This window comes from Podarcis gaigeae (genome assembly GCF_964106915.1).
Source record: "Podarcis gaigeae genome assembly, chromosome: 1".
Classification (NCBI taxonomy): domain Eukaryota; kingdom Metazoa; phylum Chordata; class Lepidosauria; order Squamata; family Lacertidae; genus Podarcis; species Podarcis gaigeae.
In genome coordinates, this window is record NC_139678.1 from 47,889,440 (window position 1) to 47,908,339 (window position 18,900).

At 42.1% G+C, this 18,900-nt stretch overlaps 1 protein-coding gene across 2 annotated transcripts in view; it reads left to right on the top strand.

The window, feature by feature from the left end:
* Positions 1-9,735, top strand: part of DCAF5 (DDB1 and CUL4 associated factor 5) — a 43,028-nt gene extending 33,293 nt beyond the window's left edge. For both annotated transcript variants that reach the window (XM_083746504.1, XM_083746505.1), the window contains exons 8-9: positions 522-649; positions 6,894-9,735. In XM_083746504.1, the coding sequence (XP_083602630.1) occupies positions 522-649; positions 6,894-8,675 (1,910 nt within the window). In that variant the 3' untranslated portion in view covers positions 8,676-9,735. The remainder of the gene's footprint in view (positions 1-521; positions 650-6,893) is intronic.
* Positions 9,736-18,900: the final 9,165 nt, after the last annotated feature.

The following is an 18,900-nucleotide window of genomic DNA, read 5'->3' on the forward strand; positions in this document are numbered from 1 at the left end:
TAGCTTTTCTTCCCATCTCTGTTGAGGCCATCACTACTTTACCTTCTGGATAATAGTTAGTACCAACAGTGTAGTAAAATGGAATGGCCATCTATCTGCCTGCCCATAGTTCTGAAGTTGCTAAGGGGAAGACTGACTATGATTTGGAAGCTTCCTCTGATGAGAAATGCTGCTGTACATCTCCACCAGACATTCCTGTCTTCAGCCTGTTCTGTTCCAGTTATATTCGTTATCAGTATGCTCTTTTTCACAACTATATGTGGTATGTATGCATGCAGGCTTACTGGAGTTTTTGAATATTTAACCACTGGCATAGTCCAGAGTCAGGGTATCCTTGACTTAAGGCAGTTTTAGTTGCTGCCAATGAAATAGTGACTAATTTAGTGGAAGGTGCACAATGGGATAATGGCAGTGGTGGACTTATGGCCTGTAGCTGTACATAGCTAGTATTTCAAATTCAGTGCAAACAAGCCATTCTTTGGTATATGGAGCTATTCTCTTCTGTTGCTGTTTTTTTCCAGGTGGAATCGGCAGGGTGGTTAATGGTGCATTTATGGTATTGAAAGGTCATCGTTCAATTGTGAATCAGGTCCGATTTAATCCCCACACCTACATGATCTGCTCCTCAGGTGTGGAAAAGATTATTAAGGTGAGCCCTTTTCCTCCGCTTTGCCATGGCTGTTGAGTATCCTCTTCTCAGATCTTAAAGTAAATGAAACTTCTTTTAAATGTGTAAACATTTCCTTGCTCATTCTCTGCGATGCGTGTTCTTAAGCAGAACTGTTGGTTGCTATGATCATGCAGGACTTGTGTTCTTTGCTAGAATGTGCTCCATATTCTTCATTTATTGGGAAATACAAGTTAAGGCAGCCACACACACCAGCAAATGGCATGTTTAATATAATTGCACTAATCAAAGCTGGTACAGTCGAGACACCCACACACTTTATCCCCCTCAGTGAGAACCAAACTAGATAAAATGTTGGCAGCCTGCTCATGTCTCCCACATATTTGGGTTTTGTGGGGAGTTGTTTGTTTACTGAAATGCAGCCATGGAAGGGGGGCTGATAACTTGATCAAGGAAACAAAGGGTTTCCTTGAGCCAATATTATAATATTTATTCATACCTTGTTTTTCCCCTTATAGGATTCTAAAGTGGCTTACAGATAAAAACATGACTCACTAAAAACATTTTTTAAAAACCAATTAAACACCAATAGAATTAAAACTATATACACATATGAAATCTGTTTAGAACATAACAAATAATTGCAATAAAAACCACAAATGAGTTGTCCAAGGCATTTAAGCAGTTGTCTTTTATCAAGAGCAGCAACTGTATTGAGGGGTGCTTCTTGAGAGAAAGCATGTCCACTCAGGGAGCCCCTCTTCATAGAAGAGGCTTTTTCAGTGTCCATGGATGAATACATGCCCTTGGAGGCCTTCCCTGACACCTGCAGGGTCCCATCCTCCCACCCCTTCCCTGCTGAAATTTGGCTTGGGAAAGTTTAACTTTTGCTCCCCAGCTGCACACTCTGGGTTGGTCACCCTCAGTTAAGCTTAGTGGGGAGCCAAAGGGTGTTTCCAGGGCTAAATACTGGCAGGGTGAAGGGAATGAGTCTACATCCATGTGCATAGTTGTGGGATGTACATGGTGCTCCCAATAGTTTCTCCAGTTTGTAAATACTGGTATGTCCATAGCTGGCGCCCCCTGTTCTGTGGGTAAATAACCCTTAAGATCTGAAACAACAATCAGCTTCTCCAGATGTTCATGCAAGACACAGTTGTAAGGAGTGATAACTTGATAAATATTTATGAAAATAGTAGATGGTCTGAAATGTTTAATTGCTTGAAACACTCTTAGAGGCTACTGCCTGTGCAGCAGTGAGGTTATCGGAGTTGGGTGCAAACCACAACATTAGCTGTTTTGGGGATGGTGCACATTTTTGGTTTTGGTTCTGCCACAGAACACATTGGCCGCATGTGCGTCGCCTTCCTTCAAATCCAGGATTTTACCCATTCTAAATTCTGTACAAACCTGTGAAGTAGCCATTTAGCTGGGAGAGAGGGAGTTTCATGGGTGGAGAGGGGCTTGAAACTCACTCTTCCTGGTCCAAGTCCCAACTCCCTTGTTGCTGCACCACACTAGCTCCCTGACGTTGAGCTGAACCCTTGAATAGATCGTCTTGAGCTCTTTTATGTATATACAGGTGCCCTGCAGGCTTATAAAGCAGGTTCAAGAGGATTTAATTCTACGCCTGTTCTGTTTTCAACCATCCGCTGAAGAGCTTTGTAAATCTCTTTAGGGCAAATGGCAGTAATTGAGGTATATCATGTAAACACTTTAGTCAGTTGCACATTGATTGACTGACTGTAACCCTGTTGGCCATTTACAAGCTGGGGGTCATGGCTGGCCCAAATCCTGCCAGCATGGTCCACTGCCTGTCTGCATAATACAGTACCAAGAATCTATATTCAGTCTGTGTCTCTGGCTTGCTCTTTGAGTTTGCTACTGCTTTCTCACCCTATTCTCCAGATACTAATGCATATTTAAAAAGGGATATATCTGGCAGCAGCACAAGCAAGGATTTTAATTACACTGTGTTGTGTACCATTGAAATGCCTTGCTTCTTGTTTTCGAGACGTCTGCCCTAACTGTATTTACACCAGTTTCTGCCAAACGGGTATACAGTACGCATAGACTTAATTGGTTCAGTTTGAAGCATCTTGTGAAATTTGGATGTAATAACCAATGAAGCTCTGAAGCTTTCCTGGGTGACAGTACTTGGTCTGTTGGATTAATGTATGTATATAAACAGCCCCTGTGTTGCTTTTGTTGCACCTATATTTTATTTTTATTTTTTGCGGGGGGGGGGGTATTGATTCAATTAAGTCTCTTTTTCAAGAGCTCTCCCAACCTGAAAGGTTGTGGTGCTTGAATGCCTCTGGAAAAGAGAATTCATGTTAGATCATAGGTTCAGCATGTGTATTTGTGAAACATGCCTATCTTTTCTAATGTACAAGCTTAAAACTAATTATGAGGAAGAAATATTGATGTATGTAACTGCCATGCTGGAACTCCAGTTTTTCTGTGCCTTGTTCTCATTTTTGCAAGACAACCTATTTTGGGACAAGAATGGCTCAGCTTCAGATTGTTCACACCTAAGCTCATATCCTACGATCACACATTGTAGGCCAGCCTTGTGAGCCCCTTATAGACTTTCCCGCCTGTTCAGATCAAAATGTGAGGCCCTGCACTGGAATTTTTACCTGGGTAAGGTTGAATTGGCAGGAACCCAACAGAGCAATTCTTTGCAAGGGCTCCCAATTTTAATAACCCTTCAGAAAGCTGATCTATCTGGCTCCTAAATCCTTAGAGGGGTTGCCAAAACTTGGCCTTGAGAGGAATTTGAGAGGTGGATGAGCGGGACAGCTGCTGGTGATTTTTCTGTTTTGGCGTGTTATGAATTAAAGTAAATTTAAAATCCAGCTTTATTTGAATTGTTAGCATGGCTTGATGACAGAGTAATTTTGTGTAAAGTTTTTATGTGGAAGATAGCCTTTGAGAAGAGACTTTAAACTAAATGGAGATTATGAAGCAACACCATGATTCAGAGAGAACATAATGGTGAGTCAAAGGAGAAGACTGCAGAAAAGCTTACTTGGCAGGCAGATATTGCTCTGCAAGCAGTAGAAAGGTAGAGTTGTGTACACTATTGAGAGAAACTGACTGAAGTCTGTAGAGGGCTTGACAGCAGGAGGGCAGTGTTGAACTGAATATTGATGGTAGTGGCAACTTGTCAGACTGTGTGGGAGGGAAAGTTGTAAGGTATTGCTGATTTATACTTTAATGAAAATTGAAATGCACTACTATTTAAGAGATGGAAGTTTTTTTCAGCCATGTTTCTATGGAGACAACCATAGAGACAAGCTACTATCTGTCTCTTGCTTTTATAGGATAATTTGATGTAGCACACCTAATTATATACACTTGCAGCAAAATCATAATTTAGCCTACCTGAACACAGCATAAAATATCTTGCTGGCATGTGACTTAACCTGACATCTCTGAAAGGTCACCTTCCTGCGTGTAAAAGGAGTCTGAGGCTTTCCTGGCAACTGCAGATGATGATAAAAAAGGTTGCTCCTTTGAAGGGCTTTGCTTACTTCTCAACTTCTATCCCAACTCTAAAATCTTCCCAAAGAGTAGCTGTGTTCATCTCTTGCAACAAAAAACAACCAGTCTTTTGTCTCTTGTGTCTCCTTCAATACAAATGGATATATCGTGACATAAGCTTTCAGGGACTCAAGCCCACTTGTCAGATGCATGAAGTGAAATCTTAGTTGGCAGGTAAACAAAAGAGAAAATGGTAAGGTGGGAGTCATGTCTATCTTGTTACATTCTTTGGTAGTAAGTGCCTTTACAAGGATTTCTTCTGCAAAGTCATGTTTTTAGGATTCAGGTTTTCAAAGTGGGTGAGGGGACTAGGATTGAGGATGGTATGAAAGAATGTAGTGAGTGAAGGGTGTGAAGTTCCTGACTTTATTTTCAAATAATTGAAAGGGAAATTCAATAGCCATTAAATTTTCTCCCTTTTGATTATTGCCTAACCTGTTCTTTGGTTTTAATATTATTTTTCTAACCCAAACCTTTCTACAGAAGCATGAGAACTAAAGACTTGTATGTATTTTTTTTCCTTACTGACATTTGGAATCTCCCCAGATTCCACATTCGTGTTATGATCCAATAGGTGTTCCTTGCAGGTCTTCCTCAAAGTTGGACTATTCCGTTATTATGCAGCTTCTGTTATTATGCAGAATTAAACTAGGAACAACCTCCACATGTCTGTACTTTTTGTTCTGGGGGAAGTAATTTGAGGGAGACATTTCTGAATTTGGCTACTTACTGAACTGGTTCCTTTAAAGGACTGTTAAGAGGACCTATCAGGACTCAGCAGCACTAAACAACTATCACCCAGTCACAAATATCCCCTTCTTGGTGATTAAAAGCATGGTGGTGGTCCAGTTTTAAGCCTCTTTGAGGGAAGCTGAGCATCTGGACCCATTTCATTCTGGCTCCAGGCCTCTTCATTGTACTGAAACTGCTTTGGGTGCCTTGGCTGATGATTTTTGTTGAGAGAGAAGGGGAATGCAACCCTGTGCATTCTCTTTGACTTCTCTGACTTTTGGTAGTGATGACTATGGAATTCTTCTGGACTGACTGGGGGGGGCACCATTTTACTGGGGTTATGTTCCTACCTCCAGGGTCAGTTCCAGAAAGGAGCAATTGGGGGAGGGCTGTTACTTGACACCCTGGGAATTGACCTGTGGAATTCTGCAGGGGTCCATTCTATTGTTCATCCTGCTGTTTACTTGGCCTGGCCCCTTGGGGTGAAAGGCTGATAATAAATAAGATAAAAATGTAGAGCACATCTCTCGAAGGCCCCAACCCACAACTTAGGTGAGGACTAGATGAAGGTGAAAGGGACGCAGGTGGCGCTGTGGGTTAAAGCCTCAGCGCCTAGGACTTGCCGATCGAAAGGTCGGCGGTTCGAATCCCTGCGGCGGGGTGCGCTCCCGCTGCTCGGTCCCAGCGCCTGCCAACCTAGCAGTTCGAAAGCACCTCCGGGTGCAAGTAGATAAATAGGGACCGCTTACCAGCGGGAAGGTAAACGGCATTTCCGTGTGCGGCTCTGGCTCGCCAAAGCAGCAATGTCACGCTGGCCAAGTGACCCGGAAGTGTCTCCGGACAGCGCTGGCCCCTGGCCTCTAGAGTGAGATGGGCGCACAACCCCAGAGTCTGTCAAGACTGGCCCGTACGGGCAGGGGTACCTTTACCTTTAGATGAAGGTGGGGAGGTAGGGCCTGCTACAGAAGGGCTGTCAAGCAATTAATTTTTTTAAGAATCAGATTAGGATAAATGGGCATTACCTCCAAGCCCTACTATGCTGTTTACCTCCCATGTGCATACATATGCTAGCAAAAGAGGATGGATCATGTCTGCTGTTAGTGATTAAATGAGCATAGATGTACACTAACAGGCATGATCATCCTCTTTTGCAAGCACAGCCTTCTGCCTGGGAGCTGAATGGTGTCAGGTGGTTCTGATCATCTGTGCTAATTCAACCATATAATTGTCTTTTAGTGCTAGCCTAGGTGTATTTTTAAGAAATACTTGGTAGGACAGCAAAATTCTAAGCACCCCCATCAGTCTCATAGGCATACATGATTGGAAATGGCTGCACTGCTGTTATCATGGCATTTGAGTATAGGGGAACAAATAATAACAACAACAACAACTGCTATTTTATTACTTCTACCCCACCCATCTGACTGGCTTGCTCCAATCATTCTGGACGTCTTCCAACAAAATATAAAAGCACTGTAAGACACCAAACATTATAGATGTTCAGCTTACATTGTGCAGCCATCCACAACTGCTGAGATGCTGAACCATGCAACTTGATGAAACACAACAACACGTCTCTAAAACAAGCTCTAGCTTTAGTTTCCTGGGAAACAAATGCCTTCTTTACTGCCTAGACTTTTATTCAGAAAGCAACCTAGTATTCTTACCACCTCCTTTCTCTCCTACCCCCCCTCCCACTTGTAAACACCTATTAGATAAAAATAGAGCTCGGCAGTCTGGCGTTCATTTCATTTCAAGCTGGAAGCATTTTATGAGTTGTGAACCCTCAAGTGTAGGTGGGGAAACATTTTGCACGTGAAATGGAACATCTTTGTGAAACTGAGTAAAAAGAATTGTTCTTTAAGATCAGCCACACCAATAGTCTTGCAAAATGATATAGGTATATCAGTAGGTTGCTGAAAAGCCTTAAAATAGCAACCGGGTGATATAAATAAAGCAACACTTCTTTTTATTCTTTTTACAGATCTGGAGTCCTTACCGGCAGCCTGGTTGCACAGGAGATCTGGATGGTAAAATCGAGGATGATTCCCGTTGTCTGTACACACATGAAGAGTACATTAGTCTTGTGCTTAACAGTGGCAGTGGCCTGTCTCATGACTATGCCAATCAGTCAGTCCAAGAGGATCCACGGATGATGGCCTTCTTTGACTCCTTGGTCCGTCGAGAGATTGAGGGATGGAGCTCTGATTCCGACAGTGACCTTAGTGAAAGCACAATTCTGCAGCTCCATGCCGGAGTAAGTGAGCGTTCAGGGTATAGTGAGTCTGAGTCCTCCACATCTCTGCATCACTCCCCACCTCACATGACGGAAGAATCTGATGAAGCTGCCTATAACCTGGGAACCTTGAGATCTACCGAATCTCCACCTGCCAGAGAAGCTGTGGCTTCTCGCCAACAACGTTTGTCTGCACTGAGGAGGTACCAAGACAAGCGTCTCTTGGCTCTTTCTAATGAGTCTGATTCTGATGAAAATACTTGTGAGACGGAGCTGGATGCTGATCTCTTCCCGAGGCCCAGGTCCCCAAGTCCCGAAGAGAATGACTCAAGCAGCTCCAGCAGCAGCAGCAGCACAGAAGATGACGAGGAACTGAATGAGCGCCGTGCCTCAACCCGGCAACGCAATGCACTAAGGCGCAGGCAGAAGCCACAAAAGGAAGAAAGGACTAATGCAAATGCCAGCACAGAAAACACAAGTACCTACTTAGGCGAAGACCTCTATGATTATCCCCAGATCAAAGTGGATGACCTCTCTCCTTCTCCAGCCTCATCTCCCGAAAGGAGTACTGCAAATACTGAGGTCCGCAAAGAGAAGGTCTCTCCTTGCTCAGAGAGTGAATCTGTAGACAGGAAGATCTACAAAGCTTTCAGGTGGCTCCACTATTCTTATATGTCTTACGCAGCTAACAAAGATGGCGAAACTTCGCATGGAGGTGGTGAAAGTGAAGGGAGACCCGGAACGAGCAGAAAAACCCAAAGTGGGCAGGATCCCTCTACTGAAAACCGCAACAAGGAAAACTTCAAGGAACATAGCTCGGCAGAAAATTCTAGAAATGGTCAAGATCATGAATGCGATAATCAGCGGCAGCTGGAGGATCAAGAGAACGTTGCCCAAGGGAACGGAAACGGTGGGACTGTGGAGCATTCGTTTGAGATGAAGAAGCTCAATGGAAAAGCCACATGCAAAGGCCGAAGTAGTTGCACTGAAGAGCCACGCAGCCAGCCTGCTGGATTTGTGGAGCAGAAAAGTAACCAGAATTGTCAACCTGCACCCAGCCACAACCCGCTGGTTGTCTCGAAGGATTCATTTTCCACCGCTGCCACCTGTAGTGGATCTGGAAATTACTCTAGAAACCCAACAGATGACAATGAGGACAGGAACATGGACAATTCCTGTGCAAACCACAATAATGGTCACTTGCACCCTCGCTCTTCTTTCCTTAGTAACGGACAGAGTTTTGGAGAGCAGGAGGCTGTGGCTCAAGGAAGACAATTACACTTAAATGCTGATAATGGCAGCCTTGTGCAGACATGCACATCCTTGCACAAGGAATGCAGCCTGTCTGCAACAGACTCTCCCAGTCACACCGTGAGCATGAAAGAGGAAGCTGCCGAGTTGCATCTTCCAGGCAGTGATGGCTCGCAGATCCGTGGGCGACAGAAAAGGCATAGAACAGAGTTTGAAGACACAGATTCTGAGAAGTCTTCCTCAGAAAAGAAGTTAAAAACACACGCAGCCTGGGTTTGAAATGTCACATTTCCAGTTCTCCATTCCATTCTCCAGTGGGTCTATTTTAAATTGCCAGGGGCTATGTTGTATAAAAAAATCTAATCAACCTTTAAAATGAGACTGAGTATAGTGTACCCTTACAAGGTTCTGTTCAAGTAAATCCTTATTCAGACAGTTGACTTATTCTCGTGTGATGTGTGGTGTTTGTTCAGCTAGCTACCTAACGTGGCTATTGTAAATCTTATTCTTCTGAAAAGAATTATTTGCGTGTTGATACTGTGGGTTTTATAGTCTCATTGACTTGAGTGATAGGCAACTGACATCTATGACTGATGCTTCTGGGGTGTTTTTCTGCACATGAAAATGGGAGCAAATTGGGTGCAGCCTTCTAACCCTCTCCCATGCTTCTGAAGTCTTAAAGAAGAGTGATTGTTTGATTTGGTGGAAGCATTCTCATGGTTTATGTATGTAAAGTAACATCACACAGCTGTTTGTACTTAAAGTAATCCAATTACTCATTCAAGAAGCAGGAGATGGTTTTGTTTGAAACTGTTAAGGTAGTATCCAGAACGACCTTGCTCTTTTTCCTTCTTCTAAAATTAAGCCTCTCCTACCACAAAGTAGCCATATTTGTCATTGGATTAGAACGTAGATTCCACTCCAATTGAAATTCACTAGAGGTATAATCTGGAAGCACTGCTGTACTTCCCATGGCTTCATTTGCTGTCCCTAAACTATTACCTGATTTACAAAATAACTTGCAGGAAAGCTACACGAAATCTTGTATGTAGCTACAACTCTTGTGTCTGCATGATACTGGTGATACAGTCCAGGAAAGATGGTTAGTGTAACTCGGAGGAGAAAAATGCATATTGATGTACCTAACAAGCTAACTGTGAGCGTAAACTGAATCTTGAGACCCGGTTCTCTCTTCTTTTCTTTTCCTTTTTTAAAATAATTGATCTTCTTTGGAACAGTAGGCTGACTTTAGAGACCCTGGTTTTACAAGTCCTGCACTACTGTTCAAAAGGTGCAGATTGATGTATGGTTTCCAATTAAACAAATATTTTTGTGTGTATTGACTATCTTGTTTTTTATGGTAAACCATAACATTGGTATATATTTTTGTAATACAATAGTTATATACTGGAGAGGGGATGGCCTTGCAGTTCAACACTTGACACTGGTAAATTCTTCTGGGATTCCAAGTAAACAGAAATGTTAATCAGCCAATTTCTGTATGTTACCTGCAGAGTTTTTAATAATGATGGCTGGCACAACCATACTCAACTGGGTGGGTGATGGGGGTAGGGGTTCCCCTAGATGCTGTTAAGATTTGTACTCTGCTTTTGGGTAGTTTGCCTGTCCCTTCCCACCTTACAAAGTAGGTTGGTAGGTGCCAGCCCTACTGCTGTGTCCTTTAGTGTTAGCTGGAGCTCTTTTCCTCTAATACTTCACTGCTTTTAGCATGTCTTAATGGTAGATTTTGGAAAGTCAAATATGGATTAAGAAGGAGGGGTGGGAAGATTTTCAGTAAGAGTCCTACTCCGCACATGTTTAAGATCTCTTCCCTTTGGAACTAGTCAACTTTATACCACAAAACAAACAGCTATCTACTTTGCAGCCTAGTTCTATGCATCTTTAGTCAGAAGCAAGCTCCACTGAGTACATCTGGACTTAGTGTTGCATCTAGCAAGGGCATCCCATTTATGCAAAGACTTCTGTGCTTTTCCTCTCATGCTCCCCAAATATGCTCTGGTGGTACCCCGATACTGAAGAGCAGATTGGGCAAGGGAGGGGAAGGTTTGTTGGGCAAGCAGAAGTCCTTGGAACAACAGGACCACTTCACTGGATACTGCCCTTAGTCCCACATAGTTTTGTGTAGGATTGCTAGCATAGTTTGCTGCACAAGATTTATGATGGCTGTGTGAAATATTGTACTGATGTGACTCTTACCCAGGGCTTTCCAAACTAAGTACATGGACCAGAGCTTCATTCAAGAGGCCCACAAAAGCTCTCTTAAAAATACAATTAAAAACCATACAGCACCTGGCATGGCACATTACAATTACTACAACAGGTGGGGGTGGGGAATCATTATGTGGCACCAGTACCCTCAGCAATATTCAAGTTGGGGGGGTGGAGTTTGGGAACACTGTCTTAAACAATAAATATAAAAATAAAATGCTAAGCATTGTGGTGGAGCATCACTAGTGCTGAAACTTCTCTTGGAATTTGAGGAGTTCTCCACGTTCCTTGGATCATCACTTGCTATGGGATTCTTCCAATAGAAGCGTCCTACATTGCCGGGTCAGTGTTTTAGAACCAAACCAAAAATGACAGAATGAGGTGCCCTGTTGTGTAGTACTTTGCACAATTTTCCTTTGTGTATATTGTATGCTACTGTGTCAATGGCTAAAGGGTGGGGGCAGTCATTAATTTGGGGGGCCTTTTTAAGGATGAATGAAAAGGAAAGTGTGTCTCCTGAATCTAGTAACTGGTGCTTAGCTTTTCATGCAAAGGGTCTTCTGTAATACACAGCTGCTCAACTAAGCTGTACAGCCCTGGTTTTGGAAGTGTTCCTTTATGGTTAAGCTATCACTAGGGAAGGGGGCCACCTTCATGAAATGAAAAAGGGGATTTCAGAAGAACTGGAAGACGAGGTAAAGGAGATGGAAGAAATTATACTGCCCAAGGGAGAAGTGGAAGCATGAAAGGCAGAGTGGATATGCTTCAAGTCGAATAACTTGATCTGCTTTACAAATAATTAATATTAATCTGATTGTGGTGTGGTGGGTGTGTAAGTGCATTGAGGAGGGAGTTTCTCCATCGCAAAGATTTGAAAAAGCAAATGCTTATGGTTTTGCAATTGGAAAGCATTGTGCAATAGCATAATAGTTAGCAGATACAGTAGATTTTCCTCTCCTGTCACTGTAACTTGAAAGCACAAACCTTGGGGTAAAACTTTTTTGTGTGTTTTGTAACTTGAACTTACTCATTCTGTAGTTTGGGGCTTTGCAGCTCTTCCCCCTCCGCATTTTATCACTTAAACTATTCTCTACAGGCACATATGTTGGCACTCAAAACAGGTGGAGTTGCAGAGCAGCAGCTCCTATACCCAACCAAGTCAATAAAGACTTTTCCTTGAGGATTATGTTGTCTTGACTGTTTCTCCTCTCCACGTCTTATTCCTCATTAGGAGACCTTACAGTAAGGTGCCAAAATTTCATTGACTTGTATCTCCCCAGTAATTTTAAAGGAAATGGGAACAAGCTTTGCCATTTAAAAAGCCAGGAAATTACTGAATTTTTTACTTGGAATATAAAATCATGGGTGGTTATGAATCATGTTGACCAGAATTTCTATGGTAAAAGGTCACATGACCCCAGTTGCTAGAACTATAGCACCACCATGCCCATAGATGAGAAATCCCTTCTATCATTTGGCCAGTGAATATTGGGAGACATAACTCTGAACCAGCTTAATCATTGGTTTGACAGAACACAGCAGTTCTTACATTAAAAAAAACAAAAACATGACTGCAAGCTTTAACTTATAGCTGCATTGATGGACCAAATCTGCAATTGATTTAAAGAAGGGTATATTTTTAAGAACTGCAGAGTAGTCGTGTATGTGTTGGCTAGTTTGGCTCTGCTATGTTTCTCCTTATGGGGAATGAAGGATAATATTGCAGATGACCTTTCCTTCCAATGATAAGTAGCAGCTTTCTGGAATTAAATTCTTTTACTACTTTCAGTGTTCTCAAAGACACCTTTATATTTTGGTCATAGGTATGCTTGAACACCAGATAACTTTTAATCTAACTGCAGATAGCTCTAGTTTGTGTAAAAATAGATTAAAAATATGCAATGTTAACTGCTGCAGAAATATTCAACAACCATCTGTGATCGATCCAGGGCTCATTTTAGCCACGTGAAAGAAAATACCTTCAGCAAAACTTTTATGGCTATTGTACAGATGGTTTGAGAGACTTGTTGCAAAACCTAAAATAATAACATAGCTCTCCAAGTTACCTACTTGCACTGTAAATGAGAACCTCTGTTAACCAAAGATGCTGTAGAAGCATTACATCCTTAATTCTGCTGCAACAGAGTTGTGGCTACGTCAAAGTTGTGCAGAATTAAAGACTGCATCTTAGTGCAACTTGCCAATTTAAGGTTAGCCTAAGCCAACTTAGATATATTGTATTCAGTAGGGCATGTTCAAGCCATTCGCAAGGTTGTCACTAGCAATTCATTTGTAGAAGGGCTTTTAAAGAGTTTGAGAGGCCCACTCCTCAAGTCCAAAGACAATTGCCATCAACTGTAATCATGACCATCGTATATTTGTCCTGCCTTTGGGAAGGCTAGCTACTGTTCCTCTATGAACTGTTTTTAGTTCTGGGACCTGACTGTAGTATACCAGACATTGCTTGGTATTCTCCATTTCTCCACTATTAAAATGGCACCCTTCAGGAAACCTCTGCTTTATTTGATTTTCAACTAACATTATTACAGAGGAAAGAGAGAGTGATGTGCTTGCATTGTGCAAAGTATGTCCTTCCAATTTCTCCTCACAGTAACCTTGTGAAGCAGGCCAGTGCTGCTACAATTTGATATAGATGGAAATGAGCTGAAAATTAGTGACTTGACTGAAGAGTTTGTGGAAGAACCAAGTAGAAATGAGTATGCGTTGCCCCAGCATAGACAGAAAAATAGACAAGATGAATAAACCTTTCCAAGTATCCTTCTTGCATATATGTACAACTTGGGCCTAATTTGTTTTCAATTTGAAATAAATAGATCAGGAGTTGTTATGCAGCCAAATTGGTCTGCAGTCCACTAGGTTAAACTTAACAGACTTGTGCTGGCTAGAGGCTTATGGCAGCATTAACATCTGAAGAGACAGATTCCTCCATATGTTCTTATTTGTTTCTGGAACTTAAAAATGACCCAGCCATGTGTTTGGGGTGAAGCGTGTGCTAAATTTTCTTTTCACTTCAAGAGCTAAATTAATTTCATGCCAAGTTCTGCTCTTGAAAGCAAGAAAATCGACTCGGCCATAGTGTAGGGGTGTGTGGGTTTTTCCTTCTATTCTGAAGAACACAATGATTGGCTTCAAGATTGGAAATCTCTGCTGAAGGCTATATTTTATGGTTTGAATCTAAAGTAATTTTGTAGCTGAAATCTGCTGAACTGTTGTGGTCTCACTGCAACTGTAATCCTAATTTCAAAAGGTGGAATAAATTCAATTTCTGGCAACATGCCATTAGGCCGTGCCCTTCTAAATAAAATTTCACCAACAGTCTCTGAAAAAAGTCTTGGCTTCATACTTTTTTCTCAGTGAATGTCAATAAATGGTCATCATTTGACATCTGCTCTGCATAATAATAATATTTTTAAAAAAATTCTAACCACCCTTCATCCAAGAATCACAGGACAGCTTACAACATAAAATCACAAAAATACATACCATAGGAACAAACAAAACCAGTAGTCCCTCCACAGTTCAAAAGGCCATAGATTGTAAGAATTAGTAATTCATTTGAATGGAATGAAATTTAAGAGATATATTAACCCTTCTGCATGTGGTTAGTAAAATCACTCTTGTATCTGATAGTGGACCCAGACACAGTTCCACTTCTAATGTGAATCTGATTTTAGCCTGGCCAGTTCCTGGGAAAGGAAGTCGACAAGAAACCCTATAACTCTCAACTAGAGGACAAGGTCCACCATTGCAAACAGCTACCATTAACCACACCATGCCAGCTATTTGATTAAGTCAGCTAGGTGCATTCATCGTTACAAGATATTTTGCAATGCTAATTAAACTTCTAAGGTAGGACTGGAGGACCTGTAGTTCTTCAAGAGTTGTTGGACTCCCAAATCCCATCATCCCTGACCACTGGACATCTGAAGTCCAATTACATCAGTGGGGTGGGGCACAGATTCCCCTTAAGGAATAACTTGGAGCAGGGTGGTTAGTAGCTGGAATTTCAAATTTATTTATTTTTAAATAGAAAACTATATCCTACACAGAATAGAAGACAACCATGGTATTTCATGTCCTTTTTCACCTACCCCCCCCCCCCACCTGACCTGCTATGATTAACATATCTTCTCGAACAGACCTGCTCTCTTTCCCATCTGGAAACATTATGGCAAAGACTGACAATTGGTTCAGCATGTCTTACTAATCAGATTTCAGTGGCACTCTTCTACTGACCAGCTTTTGGAATTGATATGGTACAAAAGCCTTCCCCAAAAGTGACAGTTTTAAACGTTTTACTAGATGTCCCAAGTTGGGTTTCCAGAGTCTTCAGCTGTCCTTGTGTGCTGTTTTTGTCATGGCTATGGCAGCTGAAATCCTTGCCTTGATACCTTTGGAAAGAATGTAAGCACCAACCGTACTTGTGCACTAAGTTAAAGCATGTGTGAAAGCTTTACAACTTATTTAGAGTACCTTGCAGAGTTCAGGAGCCCTATATCTTTTTACATCAGACTTGATAAAAGGGCCTTTATGTTTAGAAAGCTTGCCTGTTAATATTGCACAGCCAGGCTACCAGACTTCAATATAATTCCCAAGGCGTCTTGAATAATAACAGCCTCTCTGGGTGTCTTGGTTTGGATCGAGAGACGAAAAGGAGAGCACACAGGAACAAGTGTCTCTGGTGCACAAACCAAAGCCAAAAACATCTATCTCTGATTTGCTGGAAATTTAGATGTTCCTTACCATGAGCCAGCCAAGGACTGGAACTGAGCCACAACTGTGTAAGTACTCCTGAGAAACATGTTGAAGCCACTATAATAGATAAAACATGGAATGGCAGAACTGATTTGAAGTCTGCAGATTGACATCATTTATTATTTTTGGCTGATGAACAAGCGGTGTCATTAAATATGCATAAAATTTAGTGAAATACTTTTAACATGTCTGCCTTCTCAGTCTGTGCACTAGTTGCTCATGAGATATAACCTACGTTAGTCAACTGAGGCTGTTGGTTGGATATGCTCAGTACATAACTTAGTTTGCATTTCAGTTATACATAGTAGTAATTCCCCACTTGCTTTGGACTAGTGTTTCTCCATGCAGCATCAAAAAGAGAATTAACACTTCAGACATTTTTGTTTCACCTGACTGCCACTGTCCCACAGGCCCTTTATACATGGCCCCAAAAGAGGAAACAAGTCTCACACTTGTGTGCGAAAGAGGACAAAGCTGGGCCATGCCTTTGACTAAATAGATGCATGTGCTCATATACATGAGCAGATACTATAATTTAATTTAAATACAATCCATTTCTCCACAGCAGGACAAGAGTGTGAGCAGGTGCCAGCACAGAATCCTATACAAATGCTAACTATTCAAGGCCTCTGGTCTCCCTTCTGTGTCTTGAAAACTGGCACAAACTAGACAACCCTTCTATAGAGGACTGCCCTCTGTGAAGTAGGAAATAAGGCCACCCTACTAGCTTTCAGTTCCTTCATCAGTTGAAGGTTTGTTTGCAGAAGAAGAAGCAGCCACGCAATGACAAAGGATGAAGCATTCTCTGCTTATGAACACTCTTCTCTTATTTCAACTGTACAAAAGTTGAGTTCCAGTCCAAACGAAAGCAAGCTTAATGGTCAGGATTTGGCCTAGGGGCCTCCCATTCTTGATCCCTAGTCTATGACCCCCTGATTATGGCCTCTTGCTCAGAGCACATTCATTACCATGTCTGCTCAGGTCCTATTGAATTCACTGGGGTTTACTTCCAGGTAGGGATGGGGTAGATGGCCAATTCAGTTCACACTTAAAGGTGAATCAAATATCAAATTCAAAATTTCCAAAACCATGCAAAAACCAAAACACACAGTTATCCTTTGAAATTTGTACTCCTCTGAATTTTGTGATGTAGTTCTCCAACCATTTTTTACAAAAAAATTAAGGGAAAATGTGCATAAAAATATGTTGGTGAAAATTATATACAGTACCAAAATGCATTTTATTGGGGAAAACTTGCAAAAATGTGTACATTACAAAAAAGTGTCTATTAGAACAATTTCACATTAAAATGCTGATGAATTTTCATGAGGTTTTTTTAAAAAAAGTTTTCTAATTACTTCAGAAATGAGAAACTGTGAGAACCAAAATCAACAAATCATCCTTACTTTCAGGTAAGTGGTGTTGGGATTGCAGCCTTAGTCCACTAAATGGGTAGATGAACATTAGGAGGCAAGAGAGAAAGAGGCCACAACATTTTCTACTTTCTACAAGTATTTGGAAGAAGAATGACTTCTCTTCTGTGGCAGACCTAGTTGTGTTAGGATTTTAGACATTCTTTTGGGCTGGAGATAGATTTTAGACATTCTTTAAACTAGAGATAGTTGCAGCCTCTCTCCCCAGTTTTTAAAAATCACATGCAATCTCCTGCTTACAGGTCAGCAGCAGTGATAAAAACCCACCATCTGGTCATGTCTGAAGTAAATATTTAAGAAAACTAAATGCTATATATCATTAACTGGGCTGAGAACTTGCACGACCAAATTTAATCTAGGTACCTCAAAGAGAGCCAGCATTTAAAGATCCATCTCATTAGTACCTTTGGTGAACTGAATCAGGTTCCATTTCATTTTTGTGTCTATCACGACGTAGAAATTGATTAGACTAGCTAGGAAAGCTGTCACTGTGCAAACAAAGAAATGGGCTGAACTGGCACAAGTACAGGATATGTGAAAATCCACTGCACCGTTCAATTACATTAGCAAAGAAAGCAAACTTGCAAGAGTTGCAATTTTTTGACAGCACTCTACCATACCCCTATGCACCTTTCCCTGGATATAAATTATCTTATTTCATCAAATTTATATCTTCAGTGCAGGAATATGCTTGAATGAAATTCTTTTCCTCTCCCACAGCTGATTACACAATATTTAAACTATTTCAAAATATACTCAGGCAAGAATGCAATATACCAGACCCACATTTTAAAAGCAGATGCAACCCCCTCTTATGTCAAGTTTGATCCTGACTGCCATGACATTAAGCAGTTGGCTGGCTCTTGTATTTTGGTTTGCTAAATAGCAGCCAAGGGGCTTGATCCAGATTGCTGCTGTTTAAGAACCAGCGAGATGCACTGCTAACGGGCTGTTGCAGATCATAGGCTGCATGTGTACAATGCACTGCAGAAGGTATAAGAGCATGGATGAGGGGCGGAGGAAGGAGGGGCGGGGGAAGCGGTCCGCCCTGGGTGTCACCACTAAAGGGGGGGGGGGTGACAAAATGCTGGCCAGCACTCACTGCAGGCCCTGCAGTGTTCCTGAGCCACGTGTCTCTCCTGGGAGTGGCGTGGTGGCTTGGGTGCCTACAGGCTCCGCGCTGCCCAAACGGTCCACCCACTGCCTCCCCTCCCAGCTGTGGGGCGGCTGAGTGGGAGGAGGCAGGCAGACTCCAAGGCCTTGCGGAGCATCCTGCCCCAGCTGGCCCCGCCCCTGCCCAGGTGCCCGATCAACTTGCTCCACCACTACATGGATGACCAGACACAGGAGAGAGGGGCCGCTGCTAGTGGAAGGCTCTCCATGTCACAGTAGCCAGTTGGGTGTGTTAGATCAGCAAGCACTCACAAACTACAAAGGGAACTTTTTTTAATTGCAAAACTGCTCTAGAGATTGGTGGGAGAGTGGGACAGATGTAAAATATGGGCAGGGTAATTGGCATGTCTCTTACCTTTAGACACCCTGCCTGCCGTGGGCAGTGGAGAAGGGATGCCAGCATTAAGAGCTTTAGAGTCCCTAAGCACTTAATAGATTGTGGTGCACCCACACCTACCTACTTACCTACCTACCTACCTCTTTCTATTACACTTTAGATTCTAATTTTGTTGTATTTCCAAGATTAAAGCATATTATTTTATTTTATTGTGTGTGTATATGTGTGTGTATTTTTCTTTTACTGTGGGAGCCTTCTTTGTGGAACTTGGTTCAGCTACACCATATGGTCCAAGGTAAATCCAGCACTGTGAAATTTCTGTGGTGCCCCCCTTCCCTTGAAGCCCTAAGCACGTGCTTATTTTGCTTAATGGTTAATCCAGCCCGGTTCAGCGCGATTTCAGGTAAGATAGTGCTGATTTCCATCAATATCTCACTGAAATTGCGTGAGATCTTGCAGAGCGTGTGAGATCTCATGCAATTTCAGCAAGCTCTCACCCCAAATTGGCACTGGTGCCGACATTGCTTATCTGCCACCAGCGAAGGTGGCAGGGCAG